Source organism: Canis lupus, chromosome 15, assembly GCF_003254725.2.
Source record: "Canis lupus dingo isolate Sandy chromosome 15, ASM325472v2, whole genome shotgun sequence".
Classification (NCBI taxonomy): domain Eukaryota; kingdom Metazoa; phylum Chordata; class Mammalia; order Carnivora; family Canidae; genus Canis; species Canis lupus.
Genome location: NC_064257.1, coordinates 36,437,073 through 36,457,333, shown reverse-complemented (window position 1 = coordinate 36,457,333; position 20,261 = coordinate 36,437,073). Strand labels below are relative to the sequence as shown.

The 20,261-nt window shown below is 37.2% G+C and overlaps 1 protein-coding gene across 13 annotated transcripts in view; it reads right to left on the bottom strand.

Moving 5' to 3' along the window:
* CFAP54 (cilia and flagella associated protein 54) overlaps positions 1-20,261 on the bottom strand; it is a 291,046-nt gene that overhangs the window by 82,063 nt on the left and 188,722 nt on the right. For all 13 annotated transcript variants that reach the window (XR_003133016.3, XR_003133013.3, XR_003133014.3 and 10 more), the window contains 8 exons: positions 18,520-18,727; positions 16,717-16,796; positions 14,799-14,968; positions 7,308-7,413; positions 4,957-5,104; positions 3,978-4,135; positions 3,634-3,810; positions 3,406-3,532 (listed from right to left, as the gene is read on the bottom strand). Coding sequence is in view for 9 of the 13 variants with exons in the window: in XM_025438907.3 (XP_025294692.3) it covers positions 3,406-3,532; positions 3,634-3,810; positions 3,978-4,135; positions 4,957-5,104; positions 7,308-7,413; positions 14,799-14,968; positions 16,717-16,796; positions 18,520-18,727 (1,174 nt within the window). In the remaining 4 variants the exon portion in view is untranslated. The remainder of the gene's footprint in view (positions 1-3,405; positions 3,533-3,633; positions 3,811-3,977; positions 4,136-4,956; positions 5,105-7,307; positions 7,414-14,798; positions 14,969-16,716; positions 16,797-18,519; positions 18,728-20,261) is intronic.

Sequence of the window (20,261 nt, the reverse complement as noted above, 5' to 3'; positions counted from 1 at the left end):
CCACATTGGGCTCCCAGTGCATGGAGCCTGCTTCTCCCTCTGCCTGTGTCTCTGCCTCTCTCTCTCTCTCTCTCTCTCTGTGTGTGACTATCATAAATAAATAAAAATTAAAAAAAAAGAGTAGAGGGATCCCTGGGTGGCGCAGTGGTTTGGCGCCTGCCTTTGGCCCAGGGCGCGATCCTGGAGACCCGGGATCGAATCCCACGTCAGGCTCCCGGTGCATGGAGCCTGCTTCTCCCTCTGCCTGTGTCTCTGCCTCTCTCTCTCTCTCTCTCTGTGACTATCATAAATAAAAAAAAAAAAAAAAAAAAATTAAAAAAAAAAAAAGAGTAGAAGGCAATGGGGAAAAATACTTATCAATAGGAAAGTTTAACCTGCACAGTAGAGAAATACAGATAGGTAGTGTAGGACTGCAGAATGATACAGATGCTGGGTTCCAGCTGAAGTAAGTGCTGGGTCCATGCCATGTCATTTGAGGCCTTGAACAAATCCCAACATGCCTCTGGGTCTTGAATGTCTTCGTCTGAAAAATGAGGCAGTAGAAGCAGAAAATATCTAGGGTCCCTTTGGGTTCAGAAATTTTTCAATTCCAAAATGCTATGCCCTACAAAGAGTTCTCAAGAAACCTAGAACTTTTTGTAAGTTTTTAGTTGAGGAATGAACAGACGGATGGTGGAAACAGTGCCTCTCTCTCTCTCTCTCTCACTCTCTTTCCTCCAGGAAGAAGTCAAGAAGTCAAGGAGCCTTTACTCTGAACCTACTCTGCAGGTTAACAGCACACTGGTGAGAAAAAATGGAGATGAAGAAACTGAGCCTTGCTTCAAGGGTGCTCCCAAGAGAGCAAGGAAGCCAGGCACGGAACAGTGAGACTCACTAGTGTCTATACAGCTATCAAGTAGGTACCCTTCTAACAAGGCACACATTTGCATCACCTCACAACAAGCCAGTAAGATTGCTACTTTTCTTATTCACCTTTTACAAGAGAGGAAACTGAAGCACAGAGGAGTTAAAATGCTCTGCTCAAGGAAACCAGACCAGAAATCTTTCTCCAGAGTCCCTGCTCTTCATCCCAACAATGGCCAATTATGAATAGATCCCAGGCAAGCATATGCTAACATCATTTGTCCAATACAATCTCATATTCCAACACATCTCCCATTTTTATGCGTCTCACTGTTTCAAATTATACTATAGCTGTTTATTAATATAAGATAATAAGATCAAGTATCTTCATGTAATTTAGGCACATGTATATATATATATGTACCATATATGGAATATATACATGCATAATAAAGTATCAATAAAAGCACTTGAATTGTCTTCTAGATTTTTGTTAAAATTAGAAACAGACTTGTTTCAGAAATCACCAAGACTTTTCTTTCTCTCTCCCCCTAACTGGATAACAGGCTTTCTGAGGGTAGAGATCGTGACTGGCTTCCTCATATCCTTACTCCCTAGCATCATTCTTGCAACTTTCTTCACTCCTATTATACAATCAATCAGTAATCTACTTTTCCATCTTATCATAAAGCTTAAGGTATAGTGATTAATGGGAAAAATAATCCCGAACAACCATGATGTTTATCTTTGGTCTTACAAAAACAATCTCAAAATGCCTTTTTCTGTCAGAGGCTCTCACAAAGAAAAAACAATTATTTAAGGGGCTCTATTCTTGTGATGCAATCTGTATGCCCACTATAAAAGAAAACTGTCGAGAAAGCATCAAATCAGATGATTTTATGCTTCATAATATTGAAGTGCTCCTGTTTCCAATAAACATAAACTCTGTGAAAAAGAAGTTGTGAAACTGATGTTGTTTTGACAGAAAAGCTGCTTTTGGTTTTGTTTTTTAAGTCTGTATTTAATATAATATAACAGAAAACAAGCTGTTCTGCCTCAAGTGAGTCTAAAAAACAGTGGCACCATTGTCACTGAGTAGTGACACATCTTCAAGAGTAGGAAGTCATGAAAGTAGAGAATATATTTGATTTAACACAATCCGTACAATTTAACACAGTCTGTACTTAAAGTTCTTGTAGAAATCAAATATACTGATAAAGCAACAAATTGTGGACTAAAAATGCACAAAAATAGCTCTCATGGGATCAGATTGCTAGAGGGAACGCCAGAGGTCAGTCAGCCCAGCCGAATTTCATAAATAAGGAAACTCAATAATGTAGAGGTGATGCAATTTACTCCCCCTAATAGCAAAATTCATATCGATGATGATGATAAATTACAAAATAATAATAATCAATAATTATGAGAGGGAGGAGCAGAGGAACATTAAGGAGAGGATTCTGGACAGATGATGGTTTGACCACACCTCTGTTGCCCTCCCTTCTCCATTCTAGTCTCTCCTGAGCTGAGCAGCTGCTGGTACCAGAGGCACATGGGGCTCAGGAGATAAAGGGTAATGTTTTAAAATGTAGGTTTTATTACTATTCAGGTGTGATGAGGTCAACAGGCCAGGTGACAAGTACCACTGAAAAGATAGTTTATTACTCACACTTGTGGGTAAGGGCAGGGGAGAGGATGGGGAACACCACAGCCATAGAGAAAAGCACAAAAGTCAGTCAGGAGATTGAGGGAGCAAGAAGAAAATGTGGATAAAAACCTTTACTCTGGATTTTGTAGGAGGGGGTGATTATGTTGTAAGCAGGCTAAGAGGTTTAGGATTGGCTAGTCTAAATAATTTCAGTGGGCTCTGCCAGTAGTCTGATACCTGTCCCCAGGGTGATCACGGCAGAAAAATAGTGGCTCAGCATTATCAGAGCCCAGCAATGGATAATAAAGGAGCTCAATAAAGGTTCAGAGAATGGCCTCTGGAATAGTTTGTATTTAAGAAGCATGTTTACAGGACAGTGGCTTGCTAAGCTCTAGGAGCTGGCCATCTTATCTATGGAAATCTCTTAAACATGTCTTTCATAAAACTGACCACAATTTATAATTACATACCTATACAAAATTCATTACCGTACATAAGCTTTCTATATCCTCATTGATTTTTTGTCTGGTAGTTATCAAATATACATTCTATTTTATAGAATATTTATCTTATTAAATTTTATAAATGTTTATAAAACTTTAGAAATATTTTATAAGTGTTAAAAGATTTTATACAATATTTATATATAATATGTATTTCATGGTTTGTTTACTTGCTTATTTCTGTCTCCCACACTAAGATCAGGGACTATATCCATTTAATCTCTAGTAACTTTCCAGAACCTCACAGAGAGTCTGGCACATGGTAAATAATCAAAAACTATTTGTTAAAATAAATGGAGCCTGGGTATTCATAAATATTGCTCCATTTGAGTGCATTCCTATGATAACCCTCCTAAAAATAAAAATTTTTCTTCAGTGACTTGAGTGTAATATACGTTTAAGTGTTCTTACCAATTCTCATTTTTGTTTTGGCCAATAACATGACATGAGGAAGATAAATATTTTTCAAAGGCTGTAATGGGCTTGCATAGTCCATATTTGATAAGGGAAATTCCATGGTTTCTCCAAAAGTTAGCATCTGTAAAAGGAACATTATAGTTAGTAACTAGCTAACGTGGTTTGGAATAAGAAGACAGAAAGGTAAGTTGCTAAGTCTTGAGGACACAAAATCATGCTCACCTGTTCAATAAGAATGTTGTGAGACTGAGTCAACAAATTTAATTTTTCTGTTTTTAAAGGAGTTTCCTTGAATTTCTCGGCTTTTGTTAAGTCATCCAGCAAAAGCATGCTTCTCACCAGAGTTAAATGAGATCGAGGAGAAATAAATTCACTTTCTTCAAGCAAATGTATTATAGCCTATTAAAATAAAATTATTCCTTTTGATAGTCCCATTTCCAATTCACCGAAGCAAGAGCTGGCCAAACTATCATGCATTCAGCACCTAATGGAATTTAAAATTCTCTCCTTTTGTTCTAACCAGAATCAGTAGGTAAATATCAACGTGAATGAAGTTTCCTTCCTACCTCAAGGTTTGTTATGATGTCTGCCTTTAAATGCTTTTCTTGTAAGCCAATGATGATACCTTGCATTAAGAATTCAGCCTGTAGCTCCGTGTCACCTGCACTTTTTGCCTCCTCGCACACTTCTTTGATGAGGCTGACGTAATCTATCATATCGTTTTCTAAAGTAAATAATGCAGTTATTTAAAATACACTGGGAAAGTAGGAAATTACATATACATAACTCTCCCAAAATCCATCACAAGAATATTGCATAATATAGAAAAACAGGAAGATATAAATTTGGAAAACAGACTCTACATGAAACATTAAAAATAAATGTGTTGCAATTTGGGAGAAAGTACTTTTGGTTATTGCAGTGCTGTAAAAGTAATGACACTACATGGAAAAATTTAATGTAGACGATAGATACAGATGGGTGGACAGATTTACAAATAGATAATTATTATAATCACTATAAGAACTAACATGTATATGTGGGCAGGCTATGATCTTAAACTTTATAAATTTAACACATTTAAGACTGACAATAACCCTATGAAGTAGGTACAATTTTTTTCCATTTTAACTGAAGAGGAAACTGAGGCATAGGGGATTAAGAGACTTGGCCAAGATCACACAGGGAGAAAGTAGTGGACCGAACATTTGAATCCAAATCAAGTACCTGGAGCCAGAACCTATGCTGGGGACCCCTATGCTATGCTGCCTTCCTAAATGACAGGAAGACCTGCACATTAGTATTTTGAAGTCTCCTTGCCTGTTTTGCATACATCAGAAACACATAAGCCATTTTCAGTAATACAAGGAATTACTGAAATGATTAGTCTTATTTAATGACATGAATTTCTTATTCTGGAAACAGATCAAGCTATAAAGTTAGAAAATATTAATGTTATAATAATAAAATGTATCTCATTAAAACCTCCATTACCTAAGTAAAATTAATTTTTCTGAAAACTTTAAGAAAATAGGATATTTGTACCTGTCACCATCCCAATGCCATGAACCTGTGCAACAAATGCAGTCACCAATGCTAAGCGGCACCTCAACCACAGATGAATGTTGAAATATTCTCGAGAATTTAGGGAAACAGGATCTAAAAATTCATTATCATCTTTATTTTCAGTAGCCTAAACGACATGAGAATGACGGTTATCTTGCCGTTTAATAACGTTAAAGTTCTAGCCTAATGCTAAATGTAAGAGAAGCATGTGATATCATTTAATACTATTAAATTTTTAATTTTGGAAATCTGTCTTGCACATTCTATAAAATATAAAAACTACACACACAAAACAAAATCATTCACAATCCCACTATTCTCTATTAATATTTGGTATACTGGTTTTCAGCTTTTTTTTTTTAAGATTTTATTTATTTATTCACAAGAGACACAGAGAGAGAGAGAGAGGCAGAGACACAGGCAGAGGGAGAAGCAGGCTCCATGCGTGGAGCCTGACGTGGGACTGGATCCCGGGTCTCCAGGATCACACCCTGGACTGAAGGTGGCGCTAAACCACTGAGCCACCTAGGCTGCCCTCAGCTTTTCTTTCTCTTTCTATACCCATTGTAGAAAATACTTTTGCAGTTCATCGTAAATTATATTATCAGTGGTGTTTGTGTCTTCAAAAATTTTGTAAATATTTTAACAGCTGAAAAATAATAAATAATATGAGCTAATATTTTTTTAGTACTTATTACATTCTGTGTTGAATGCTTTATACATGTTATTTTATTCAATCCTCCCAAAGAGCCAAAGAGGAATTACTCTTATTTCTGTTTTACAGATGCGAGAAAGGAGATCTAGGAAGACCTAGGAAGGTTAAATATTTGCTTAAATTCCATTACATTTTGGCAGAGGTGGGATTCAAACTTGTGTTCTTCTGAATTTAGAGCCCCCAGTCTTAATCTAATGTGCCGCATGCTGCTCAGGTTCCGAACATGTATTATAACTGATTTCCCATCTTCATTACTGCACTTTACAAAGGGGTGGCCAATGTCCAGAGCTCCTGAGAGTGAAGGACAAAGGGAGGTTTTTTTTCAAGGGGGGGAGCAGATCCCATTTTAGACATCTGGGAACTTTAAAATCATCTAGAACAATGCCCATTTGTTCTAGGAATTTCCTGCTATGCATCTCTGACAGCTCAACCAATTAGCAGCATCTAATCTCAAGGAGTGGCCATTAGGATTTGTGGGAGGCTGGAATGTGGATAGAAGGTGGGAAGCACAGAAGAGGGTGAGCCAGCCCTAGGGAACAGAGTAAGAAGTGAACAGAGGCCTCGAGGCAACATGATAACTAGTATGAGCATGCCAAGTACTCAAGGAGCCTAGGATTTAGATTAGCAATACAGGAAAAAATGCCTATCCACATACCTTAATCTCTCAGCGCCTACATTTCCTGTTACTATTGAAAAGCCACATCACACTTAATCTAAATCAGGATTTTTCAACCTCAGCACTACTGATAGTTGTGGAGGACTGTCCTGTGTATTGTATGTTTAGCAGCATCCCTGATCTCTAAGCACTAGATGCCAGTAGCACCCTGTCCAGTTTTAACAACTAAAATGTCTCCACATGTTGCCAAATAATCTCTGGGAGGCAAAATAGCCCCCAATTGACAACAATTCCTCCAAGTCAATTTTTGAAATAGACTGCTTTTTAGCATTTTTATTGCTTTTAATATAGTAGGAAATGAGTTTCTATTTAGGATAATTAGTTTTGCTTATTTGTAATGACACTAGATATTAGTAATTTTATTAGTCTTTTATTAAAATAATGAACAAGGATTCTATGTGATGAATCTTTATCTTTTAATCCTAAACAATTCTTTATTATTAAATTACTTGGTCTTATCAAACTCCAATAAAATTTCAAAAAATTTGTGACACCAGTTAAACAGATTTCAGAGCTTAAATGTGGAAGAATCTAACTATGAGAAATCCAAGGTAGGAAATACTGTCATACTGGTGATGCTACTGAAGGAATAAATTCAAAAGTGAAATGAAGAACAGAATAAAGCAAAACAATTTTACTTGCTAAAGAAATCAGATCTAGAATATTGGAATGATGTATCTGGAGGGACCTTCGTGATTATTACATTCAATTCTATCAGTTCACAAATGAGATTTAAATTAAAAATTAAAATTTTTAATTAAAAATTTTTTTAAGTTTCAGGGACTTGCATAAATGGGGCTTCAACATTTACCTTTTTACTCTGAATTCAATGTTTTTTCTACTTTACCCCTTTGTTTTATACAAATAGACAATTTCCTAGCATGCCAATAGTTTTTACATAGTAAACACTGTAAAGATAAATATTAAATTTATACATACAGAAGCTCCTGGAGAGACGGAATTCTCTGTGTCATCTTGTACTACCTTCTTTTTAAAAAGTTTTGAGTCCTGGAGAAGTCTAAGTGTAGAAAATACTATTGCAGCACTAAAATAGAAAATATATTTTAAATCTTATTAGTCCTGACAATCTCATTAATAAAATGAGCACATATGCATTTCATATGTATCAGAATGTGGTTTTTGAGGTTATAGAATTTTGTTACTTAAAGCTATACACTTGGAGACTCTTAAGCTAAATTATTGCTTAATCGGTGTCTAGCAATACCAGAAGGCAAATGTACGAAATTATGAAAACAGAAGCGAGGATACAGGAATTCTCCTGACTTACTGTTGGTCTGTACATAAGTTTGTCCTCACTTTAAACCTTCATATGCTTCTCAACTCTGTAGAATGATAAATCTGTAACTGCTGTCACACTTCTTCAAAATATCTTAATAATATATATCGAGAGACAACTTCTTTTGAATATCTACTACAAAATGAAATTCAAAATGCAGAACAATCTATCTTCCTGAAGATATTTTGTAGCATTATTTTATAACATGTGAAGACTGGATGAAAGCCAGATAGACAATACACCCATCTAACTAAGTCCCCACTTGAATAGCTTAATAAACAATCACTTTGAACATGTGTTATCGGGTGAATTGTGTCCTCTCAAAAAAAAGTGGGGGTGCCTGGGTGGCACAATTGGTTAAATGTCTAACTCTTGATTTGGACTCAGGTCATGAACCCAGGGACATGAGATTGAGCCCCACTTCAGGATCCCCACTCAGCGCAGAGTTTGCTTAAGATTATCTCTCTCTCTTTTCTCCTCTGACCCTTGCCTACCCCCTGTTCCTGCTCTCTCTCAAATAAATTAATTAAATCTTAAAAAAAAAAAAAAAGTATGTTGATGTCCTAACCCTCAGTACCTCAGAATGGTAGTAATCTGAAATAATTAAGTTTAAATAAGTCATTAGTGTGGACAGTATTCTAATAGGACTGCTGTTCCTATAAAAAGGGAAGATTTGGACAGAGAGACAGATATACACAGAGGGAAGATGACGTGAGGACACACAGGGAGAAGACAGCCACATGATTGGAATGGTGCCTCTACAAGTCAAGGAATGCCAAGGATTATGGGCAAATGCCAGAAGCTACAAGAAGCAAGAAAGGCTTCTCCTCTAGAGCCCTTCAGATAGAACATGGCCCTGTTGACACTTGGATTTTGGAGCATTGACTCCAGAACCACAAGACAATAAAACTCTGTTGCTTTAAGCCACCCAGTTTTTGGTGCTTGGTTATGGCAGCTGTGGGAAACTAATAAAATATATTAATAGCAGATCCCCCGGCTTTTGCCTCCTACACCAAACCCACTCCACTTCCCTCGTCTTCCATCCCAGAGGCAGAGTCCAGAATCACCATTGCTACTCATACTCTATGTTCAATCCATCAACAAGTTCTGTCAGCTTCACCTTCAAAATATGGTACCATTCAGCAGCCCCTCACCTCCTCCAGTGCTAGCACCTTCGTCCAAGCCACTATCATTTCCAAGCAGCATAAATGGGAGTTTCTTGACTGCCCTCTCACCTTGGCTCTTTTTTTCTCCACATAGCAGCCACAGCAATCTCTTCAAGAGGTAAATCAGATTCTACCACTTCCCTCCACATATGTTCCAGAGGCCTCCCATGTCCCTGGACTGTGGGCAGTACATTTCTTCCTGTGGGTCAGTTACTGAGGTTTTAAGCCTAGTATATGATCAGCTTTACACATGTCCATGGATGCTTGTGAGAAGGTATGGTCTGTTTGTAGGCTCCCAGAGTGTGTACATATGCTCAACTTTTAAATTATATTTTTAAATTCCCTTCTTTTTTGTCTACATGCTGTATTACAAGCTGATAACATGGGGTACCTGGGTGGCTCAGTAGGTTAAGCATCGGCCTTCAGCTTGGGTCATGATCCCAGGGTCCTAGGATGGAGCTCCAAGTCAGGCTCTCTGCAGAGTCAGATCATGATCCTAGAGTCCCAGGATTGAGCCCCACATCAGGCTCCCTGCTCATTTGGGAGTCTGCCTCTCCCTCTCCTTCTGCCACTCACCCTGCTCATGCTCTCTCTCTCTCTCTCAATTAAATGAAATCTTGAATGAATGAATGAATGCTGGAAACATGGTGCTAACACACAGAGGTCCACAGAGGTTTCTCTGTCCACAGAGGTTTTCTCTTTTTTTTTTCCTCCACAATCCTTTAAAAGAAGAATTAACTGGTATTTACTGAGTGTTTACCACCTGTCAGGTTCTCTGTTACCTGCTTTGTGGGACTTAATTTACTTAATCTCCACCACAAACCTACAAGTAGATTCTATTATCATCATTATTTTATAGATTAGGAAATAGAAATGTTAAGTGACTTGCCTAAGATGACACAGCTAGAAAGAAGAGGCAGGATTAGAACTCAGTAGCCTAATCTAACCCACTTAACTGCTGCCTATGGCATAGCCTCCGTCTTTCGTTTATTTTGGTACAGTGTTCCTCAGTGCCGTGTTTGTGACCACTATACAGTCTTTCTTGACCACACCTTTTATCAACATAAAGGTCCTCTCTGCCTTGCATTCTACTTTGCAGACTTCATGAAATTGAATCATTCTAAGGATAAAATGTATTTATTCTTTCACTTGCTCAAAAATACATACTGAGTACTTTCTACGGGCAAGGAACAAATCTAGAGGCTGTGGATACAGTCGCTGTCCTCATGGAGTTGACATTCTGGTAAGAGTGGGGTGTGACTTAGCACGTAGGAGTGCTTAGCAGATAGATGACGCTCGGTGCACACTAGCTGCTCTCATCTCATGTATTGAGTAGGCCAGGGTATATGGGAGGAGCTAAACTGATTTTTTTTTCCAAATTAGTAACCAGAATAGAAAGCTTCCTGCTAATTATTGAATTTTAAATTCCCAAGATACTGCTGAGTCATTAAAATGGTTTAGATACTGGTAGAATAATTTCTAAGGTATGATTTGTGTTGTATGATCTTACGGGTTTTTATTAAAATAAAACTAAAAAACAAACAAGCAAGAAAACAACAAAAATTGTAATGCAGATTGAGTATGTATATGGGAATGCAATTTCCTCTCCCTGACACCCTTCCCCACTCCAGGGTACACACCCGTTTCTAAAGGCCCCTTATTTCCTGCGCAGCTTCAGAGGCTAGCAGAGGATGGCTCCGGGAGGGCCTGGGAAGAAGGAAGTGGTACCCACCCCATCCTCCTGATTCTGAAGGCTAAATTCTGACTGCAAGAGAAATGAGGTCTGAGGTTTAGAATCTTGCTAACCCAAAAACTTAATGAATAAAATATAAACATGCTAGTATGTCCTAATCCACCCGGTACTGCGTAGGTGCACAATGGAAAATTCTAGTTTCTGCACTTCATCACAGAGACAGAAAGTGCAGGAGGATTACTCACTCTAAACACTCTAAAATCCCCAAGGAAGGAAGTTTCATTCCGACACAAAATTAAAAGGCTCAAATGTTATCCCATTTAGACAATAAATTAAATATAAAGGAGAACAGAAAGGAACTTAATAACAACAACAAAAAAGAGAGATAGGACTCTGAGAGAGGCAGCCCTAAAAGAAGGAGAAATACAGTTTGAATAACTTTGATCCCATTTATTTCTTATTAACATTCATGACAAAAATGGTCAGTTTGTTCTCATAAAATCCATGCGGCTCACTCTACCTGTCACCCTAGGGAATGTGCCTTTCAATTTCCTTGACACATAATTTTATTAGAAGTATCATAAAATGTCAAGCTAACCATCATTTGGGAAAGGGACTGTCCAAAACTCTCAGCCGCGCCCAAACAGAAGCTCATGGGGGGTAAAGTTCACATAAGAAAAACTCATTCATCTTGACAGTAGGCGTCCCTACATGACAACTCTGCTGCAAAAAGGCAATAACATCAAAGTTTCTGCAGGTTTTGTCCCAAGGGTCGGATTCATGTATTTAAAATAGGAGTGATTCTGATACAGTTGCACATTATTTGCATATGTCTATCTGGTTTTCAAGTTAAAATTCTATGATGACACTCCTTTCTGAAGCAATTTTCTAATTTCTAGTTTCTTGTTTCCTTTTTTCCTCTCAGAAAAAAAAAATCACTCATGTTTTCCATGAGTGTAAGACATGTAGAGGGCTGGGAAAAGAAGGAAGGTAAAAGACAAGAAATATATTCTAGGGCTGCTGTTGCTCTCTGAAATAGCATGGAGAAAAGAGTTCCATATTCTTCTACAGGAAATCATATAGCCATATATTTTAAACAAAGAGAAGGAGACAATGTATTTCTATATATACATATATTTTCTATTAAGAAATCACATAGTAAAAGTTCCTTCTCCTCAAACTTCAAAAGGGAAAATGTTACATTGATGCTAAGCCTATTTACCATCAATCAACTTCCACTGTATTCTTAAAGATAGCTACAAATGTAACAATACTCTAAATCAGTGTGTCCCAACCTTTTTTTTCTCTCAGCACTCACATTTAAGGCATACCCTTAAAAAAATTAAGAATCCTCAAAGTTCCATTAACACTTATCATATTAGGACTTTAACTTCATTACTATTTATTAATTGATTTTAGAATAAAAACAATAAACCCATTACATGTTCACATCAATAATGCATTTTTATGAAAACATCTGTATTTCCTAAAACAAAAAAAAATAGTGAGAAGAATGCCATTATTTTGCATTTTTTGCAAATCTCTTTAATGTCTGGCTTAATAAGAGAAAATCTATTTAACAGAAGACTTTCATATCTGCTTCTACAGTCTGTTGTGACATATTGTTTTGACTGAAGTATATGAAGAAGACTAGGCCTCACAGAGATAGCTGCTGGAGATGGAGTATTTTTAATATCCTTTTAAAATAATTATGACTATTTTTCCCTAATACTATACCAAAATGTGACAAGTGATAGTTTCTTAAAAGTTTCTTGCAATGTGAAAGCTAATACTACACACTGACGAAATTTCCTTTTCTGTTACATTATTACCTATTTTGCTAACAGGATTTTGGAACATTATCTACTGGTGATTTGGAAAATATTAATTCCCTGAGTTATGCAAATCCCTTAATGCTGAAACATTTCTTTATACAATTTAAAAAATGATGCTTGTTAATATTAATTACCACCAACATCATCAGAATGATATAAGCATTAGAAAACTGTCACACTCATGGTGACAAAATAGAAATTTTCCAAAATTCTCATTTCCCTACAAAAGTTCAAATTTTATCTTTAGCAACAAATACTATTTGTTGTTTTCTTAGAAGTGGCATGTTCATTTTGTTCATTTTCAATAAAATGCCTGTCAAATACCCAAGTCTGAAAAATCAGTTTTTCAGTGCTTTTTCAAATAAAAACAGTATTCCATGAAAAAAAACTGCTTGATCAGTTTGCATTTCAATCATGTATGTGTTCCTCCCCAAGACAACCAAACACCAGACTTTGATATACAGCAAAGATGCTTTAGGTGTATTTCCCACTTAATATTTCCACAGAATATTAAAGATATATCCAAGGATATGGATTTATAAATGTAACAGATTCTACTGGTTCATCAAAGGTGTTCTTAAGTGAAATTGGCTTTTGTTTTTTTAAGTAGGCTCCATACCCAGTGTGGAGACCAGTGCAGGGCTTGAACTGATGACCCTGAGCTCAAGACCTGAGGTGAGATCAAGAGTTGGATGCTTAACTGCCTGTGTCATCCAGGTACCCCCAGCTTTTTTTTTTTTTTTTTTTTTTTTATTGCAAGTGTGAGGCAGTAAAGAACGCAATAACCACTAGTACGGTTTGGTGCCACTGTGATTCACAGTGAGATGCCAGAAGTTTTACTACTGTTGCTCTTGCAGCATCAGTGCAAATAATAACACACCAAAGATGGTGAATGACATATTAGTTTTGTTATAAAAATAGTTCTGACCTTACAGTCCCTCTGAAAGGGTCTTGGAGATAACCCTAGAAATCTGCAGACCACATTTTGAGAGTCACTGCTCCAAAATGGACTATATGGATTTTCACCTCAGTTTAAAAACCACAAAAATTATAAATTTCCAAAAATCTATACTGCTCTAGCATAGAATCAAATTTAGATGTGGTTATTCATGGGGAGCCTTTGGTCAAGGCTCACACTGATGAGATGGCTGTGTGTTTCTAATCAAAGCAAAGCAAGATTTCTGCCACATTGATTTTCCCTTTGCAAAAGCTACAGGTGGGCTTCACCTTTTTCTCCCAAAGAAAGCAGCTGGGCTTGCTTATCTGCCTGCCCAGATGTGGAACAGAAGGGGGAATGGGGGGCCTAACAGTTGTCAGCCATTGAATATCAAATTGGAGTCATACTCTTTACTACAACTGCACAATTTAAAGTGATAGTTCCTCCTCCTCACCCTGTCTCTACTCCTGATTTCTCCGTATCATGTATCATTTTTGGCCACACTATATAATTTACTTACTTGTTGATAGTTTAATGTCAGCCTTCATTATCTCATAAACTCCATGAGAGTAGAATTGTTTTTAATATTGTTAAATATTTTGTCTATATAGTACATATCAGTATTAGGATATTGATATATCTCAAGAACTTAAAACAGTGGCTAGCATATTGTAGGTACCCCCAAATTACTTTTTGAATGAATGAAATAATAGTAAAATAATAAATTTGTGCATTATTCAAAGAATCATTACTGAGAGGGCTGCATGATAGAGGTATTTACCACAAATGATATGAGAAGTTCTGGAAAATATAGGTTTTCTATAAAAAACCTAGTATTTTTCTATATTGTTTTCTATTATCCCACTTAATTGTTTAAATATCTTTCAGTATTTGGACACAGAAACTATATTCTATTCATCTCTGTATCCTCAGTGTCTAGATCAGAGCCTAACAATGAAGTAGTTAATGGATACTGGTTGGGCAAATGAATGACTCAATGAACAAGTCAAATGATAGATCTGACACTAACAATTGCATAACATTTAAATAACCATCCACCTAAAACTGTTTCTTAAATGGCTCCGTAAAACATAGTTCAGAAAATGTTACTTTTTCATAATAGAGCTTGTTTTTAAATATTAACTATACTGGAGTTAAAATTTAAAAATAAAAAATAAATACATAAATTAAAAAGCAAAGCTCTTTAATTTTTTCATTCTTTATATATATTTTTTCTTTATATATATTTTTATAGAAAAATTTTCTTTATATATATATAAAGAATGGATGTATAGAAAAAATCCTTGCTATATGCTTTAATAAAGCAATCATTTTGTTTAGAACTGTAGTTTTAAGTGTAATAGTATATGAAAACTCCTCTGAAAAATAAAACACAAATAAGCTCTATTAATATTGGAATTTATACAACTCACATAAAATTTAGGTATATTTGACAAATTAGGGTGAGGAAGAAATTCTCTTCCATGTGAAAAGAGACTAACCTGTACGCTGCCTGGTGTCTCTGCAGGGCAATTGCAGCCAGCTGAAGCCTGGCCTCCACCACAATCTCCAACTCACCAGCAGAACACTGAGAGAGGTTCTTATGGTCCGGATGCACCACCTCTGACACAAGGAAGTTTAGCTTGTCCTCAGCTTCTATCAGTAAAATTGACTAAGGAAAGAACACCATATAATCACATAAGTCCAAAAACAATACAAGTAATATCTCATCCTTATTCATCAGGTGTTTTTCATGTACTGGGGAAAGTAATAATGAATGGAAGACCAGATAGGAAACTTGAACATAATCATCAGAGAAGAGTACTCAGCAAACAGGCAAAAGGTAACAGGAAATTAAAAGGAGATAAATGGCAAGAATAAGCATGGATGACAGCTACCCTTTATTGTATGCACAGCCAATGCTCATTATTCACAGTTTTTAAACTCTTCTGTAACGTAGCCGCAAATACTGAATTAGTAAATACAGAAGCATTGTTCCCAGAGGAAATACAGGGATAGGTTCCTGAGGGCCCCTAGTCATGACATTTTTGCCAATGACCCATACATAATTTTGTTTAGTGTGTGTTTATATTTAAGGACACATTATTTAATATATGCTGTAAATTCACTAACTTTGAACTCACAGCTAATAGTTCAAAAACTCATGCCTGACTGAAGCTTACCTAATACATTTATTTATTTGTAATTTTATTTCTTCATTCATGAGAGACATAGAGACAGAGAGAGGCAGAGACACAGGCAGAGGGAGAAGCGGGCTCCATGCAGGGAGCCCAACATGGGACTCAATCCCGGGTCTCCAGGATCATACACTGGGCTGAAGGCGGCGCTACACCGCTGAGCCACCCAGGCTGCCCCACATTTATTTTTTCCATAAAGCACATCACAGCCTTTTTATACTTAGGAATACTAAATAGCATTTCAGTACTACACTTTGGGGCCATTTCAAATAATGAAATCACCAACAAAGCACAAAAATGAAAAAAAAAGATGGCAATAAATAGATCATGGAAAGAACACTTGTTTACAGTATGAGGGTAGAAACAAAAAGAGCATTGCCTTGTCCAATTCAGCTGGGAATTGAGTGTGTTAGGCAACTCAAATTTTTCTGTGCTCTGTGATGTTCACAAATGACCATAAATGAGTATCAATTTTGGAGTTGCAAGTAAATTTTAGCAGATAAGCAAATTAGCAAATACTGAATCTGTGAATGAGGATTGACTGTATTTCCAGGTAAACTATGATCACCTAACTGGTAATGTGAAGATAATGAGGTTTACAATTAGCAACTTAGCATGGCAGAGGAGAAAGGGACCAGCCAATCATTCAAGAAACATGTATCTAAAAACTTGTTTGTACAGAGCAGTAGATATTATATAAGTACTAGGGCAGCTTAGCATAATGGTTAAGAACACCATCCATATTTTATTAGTTGCATGGCATTACTGAATTTTTTCCTAAGCATCTATTTTCTCACAGCTCAAGCACATAATAGTTCAAAAATGATTAATACCTACATCACAGAGTTGTAAAAATTAATCATGCAAAGTGCCTGTCATGTAGTAAGCACTGAATAAATGGTAGTGTTGTGTTGCTGTTATCATCACTATTATTATTAGGAAATGAGAAACAGGGCATGGAATACTCAAATCCCATCAAATAATGAATCATATTTCCCACAGTGCCTTAATCAGGTTGTAAAGTCAAAGTCTGACAACCTCTGGGCATCTAATTTTCTCGTAAGGAGTTGATGCCACCTCTGGCCTCAATCCAGGTTTACTCAAGAAAAGCCACTTGGTCTCCCAAAAGCAAATACAGACCTCAAAGTGAGCCTGTCCAGGGCCTAATAGTGGAGATTTCAGTAACTAATTTAGTATGATGTGAAAAAATTTCCAAACTTACCTTCAGTGTGCTAAAAGTGAAGTCATCTTTCATTTTTACAAACTGACCACCTGAGCTTCCATCATCCTTTAAACACAGCTCTATAAGACACAAAATTTTGGAAGAACCAAGGAGATCTGTGGTTAATTTAACTATTAATTCTAGTTCATAAAACTCATCATTAGTTGGGAAATCGATAAATTTCACATTTTAAGAAACCCACATTGATAATTAGAAACATTTTATTCTATCAAATGATCCCTAGATATATTCAAGACTGAGGATGATTTCTACAACAAGTCAGATAATTCTGAAAAGATCTTTAGGATGCTTGGTGATGTTCTTTAAATTATTGGCTACTGATATAGAGCAGTGGTTCCTCCCCTGGGATCACAGGACCTTCTAAGTTCCCCAAAGTATTTTGAGTCTTTCAGGTATTTATATTTCTATAAGATCTCCTTGGAAATGTCAGTTCCAGTGATTTGCATAAGCCCTTCATACAAAGAGCAGAGAGTGAGACCATCTGGAATAGCACAATCCACAATTCCCAAGTATCTCAAAATAGCCACCCACAACCTGAAAGTTGTCCTTATTCTGAGCCAGGGAGAAATGAGATAATCTGGATCACAGACTCTGCCTGCTTTAGTAAACCTGACTTCTAGAATACAGGAGAGAGAGAGAAAAAAAAAACATGACTGAGAAGTGCTACAAAAAATATACCTACTTAAAGAGACTAAGTTCGTCAGAGGAGCAGAGGAAGTATAAAACAACGCAGAATTGAACACACTGGCCTTCCCTTCTTCTTCTAATTCCTACCTACTGGCTCTTCTCCTAGATTAGGGGGATCTGGAGTGAGAGGTCAGCTGAGTATGAAAGAGGGCTTAAGAACTGGGAAAGGCCCAGCAGAAAGATCCGGGGCTGGGTTTTCTCCCGTTAGGAGAAAGTGAGGGAGAGATAGAAAAAGATAGAAATAAATGCCTGGAGATTGGTAATGGAAGAACCCTGGGATATGTATCAGAACAGGAGAGAAGCTAGGAAGACTTGGATCCACATTTTCCTCCTGCTCTCTCTGCCTCTGAGTGACCCTGGTGCTTCTGTGTGTGACCCTCACAGGCAGTTTCCTGCCCCACGTCTTGGAGGGTTAAATGGCAAACTGTTTTAGTGGCCATCTCCTCATTTGTTGGCCTCACCATACCTGAATAATAATAACGATTACATTTTAAAACAGAGTCAATATTACTCTGATATCCAAACTGGACAAAGATACCACAAGAAATGAAAACTACAGACCAATATCTATCATGAATAGGGATGTAAAAATCTTCAGCGAAATACTAGCAAACAGAACTCAGCAATGTATAGAAAGAATACACTATGACTAAATGGTAGAATTAGCCTAAGAATGCAAAATTAGTTTAAACACTCAAAAATCAATTACTTTACTACACCATAACAGAATAAAAACAAAACAAAACAAAACACACACAACCCCTCCCCCCCCCCATAGAATCATCTTAATAGATGCAGGAAAAGTACTTAACAAAATCCAGCTCCCTTTTATAATAAAATCATTTGAAAAACTAGGAATAAAAAAGAAATTTCCCTACCTGATAAAGAGTATTTTTTTAAAAACCCACAGTTAACACCATACTGAATGGTGAAAAACAATTATTCTTAGGGCAACAGCCAATACTATTCTTGGGGCAACATCCAAATATGGAAGAATATATACTAGACTATTCATATGGATTATTGGGAGTGGAGTGAGAATAGTTGGAGAAAGAGGAGAAAGAAAAACAAGTAAAAAATAAAACAAAAAATTACCTTTCAAGTTTGGAAGGTTTGCTTTACTCCTCTCAGAAATAAGTCCATGGTAGATTGTTTTCACTGAATTTTCTGGGACACAATTTATTGTTGCAGCCACACTTACTAAAAAGTAGGCTTTAACGTAAGAAAACTTACTTAAGAGATGTTGTTGGCCAACTGTAACCAGAATTAGAGGCAATCCTTTACTTATTAATTCATCAAGTGCCTAAAAAAAATGAAGAAAACAAAGCAAATCCGTGAAATACTGTTTCTGGATAATATTAGTTTTCATCCTCCTTTGCATTCCTCATTTGGTGTTGGGTGAAGAAATGCAGGATAGACGCAAGGTACCATAAATGGCAGGTCTGCTGCAAGAGATGTGCAATGTCAGAATTACCGCATCAGTTCTAAGTACTCCTGTCACTCCCCACCAGTTTGTGACCTGTGCCTCATGAGCCCAGACCTGCCACATAATAAGTAAACCTGACTCTGAGAGCAAGGGAGGGGACATCTTACCAAAATAGAGAACCCACGAAAGTTCATCGGCCATGCCTGCCTGCTGGCTCTGCTTTGCCATGAATAAATTAGAGGTACTAAGACTGCAGCAGGGTTAAGACTGTGTAGATGAGCATGCTCCCTACCCAGCTTCAAGTCCATGCTCAGTCGTCAGAACTCCACCTTATGTACACCCTATGGACTCCCTGGTCCCCTCCTGTGCAGATCCACTTCCTTGGTAAAATCCAACACCAACACCAGGACTTCTCTAGGTGTGTGCCCTGCAGCTGAAGATGGCTGAGGAGCATGCTGTCCGACTAAGGTGTCCCATTTCAAGATCCTGACCAAACCTTTGCACTACCTGGTCATCCATCATCTTACATCTCAGTCCATTCACTCTCCTGCTCTCTAAATCCTCACCCTTTCTTCCTGGTGCTCCTCCCAGCTAATGACCTTGCTTCTTCTACTTAGGAGAGAAAATCAAAGTGGTCAGAGTAGTGTCCATAGACCCTATAGCTTCATCTCTCCTACCTAACCAAGCATCGGTCCCACCACTCTGCCTCCCTTCCTGACACTTAGGCCACTGATCCTGTACCCACTGGTCTACTCAGACATCGTCTCCTTGCTGCAGACATTCTCATCAGCACATAGCCATGCTGTTCTCTTCTACCTTAAAAAACAAAAACCATCTCTACCCTGACTCCCTTCTCCAGCTACTACCCAAATTCTTACTCCCCTTCATAGCAATGATCTACAGAGTTGCCAATATTCCCATTTTTCTCCTTTCATTTGCTTTTAAACCCATTCTTTTCCTACACTGAAACCCTCTCGTCAAGGTCATCAATGGCCTATACTGGCCTTAACCAGTGTTCAATTCTTAGTTCTTAAATGCCATGTTACTTTTAATCTAAGACATCATCATCTCATATGTCAATTAAACTATCACGTCTTCAACTATAAAATGCACTCTAATTTCAAAGCTATTAAATGTGAAAAAAAGATCCATGTGTAAGACTCAGTGAGTTATGGTGCTTAATTCATCTGCAAAATATGGCACTATTAATCAATTCCTCTTTTGAAATGTTTCTTTCAGCTTTCAAGTCACCACATTCTCTTGGTTTCTTTCCTATCTTGTCAGTCATTCCTTTTCAGTCTTTGTTGCTTCCTCCTCTTCTCCTGTATTTTTAATATCAGAATGTTCCAAGGCTTGGTCTTTGTTCCTTTCCTTACTACCTTCACCCTTAGGTGATCTCGCTCCCCTCCGC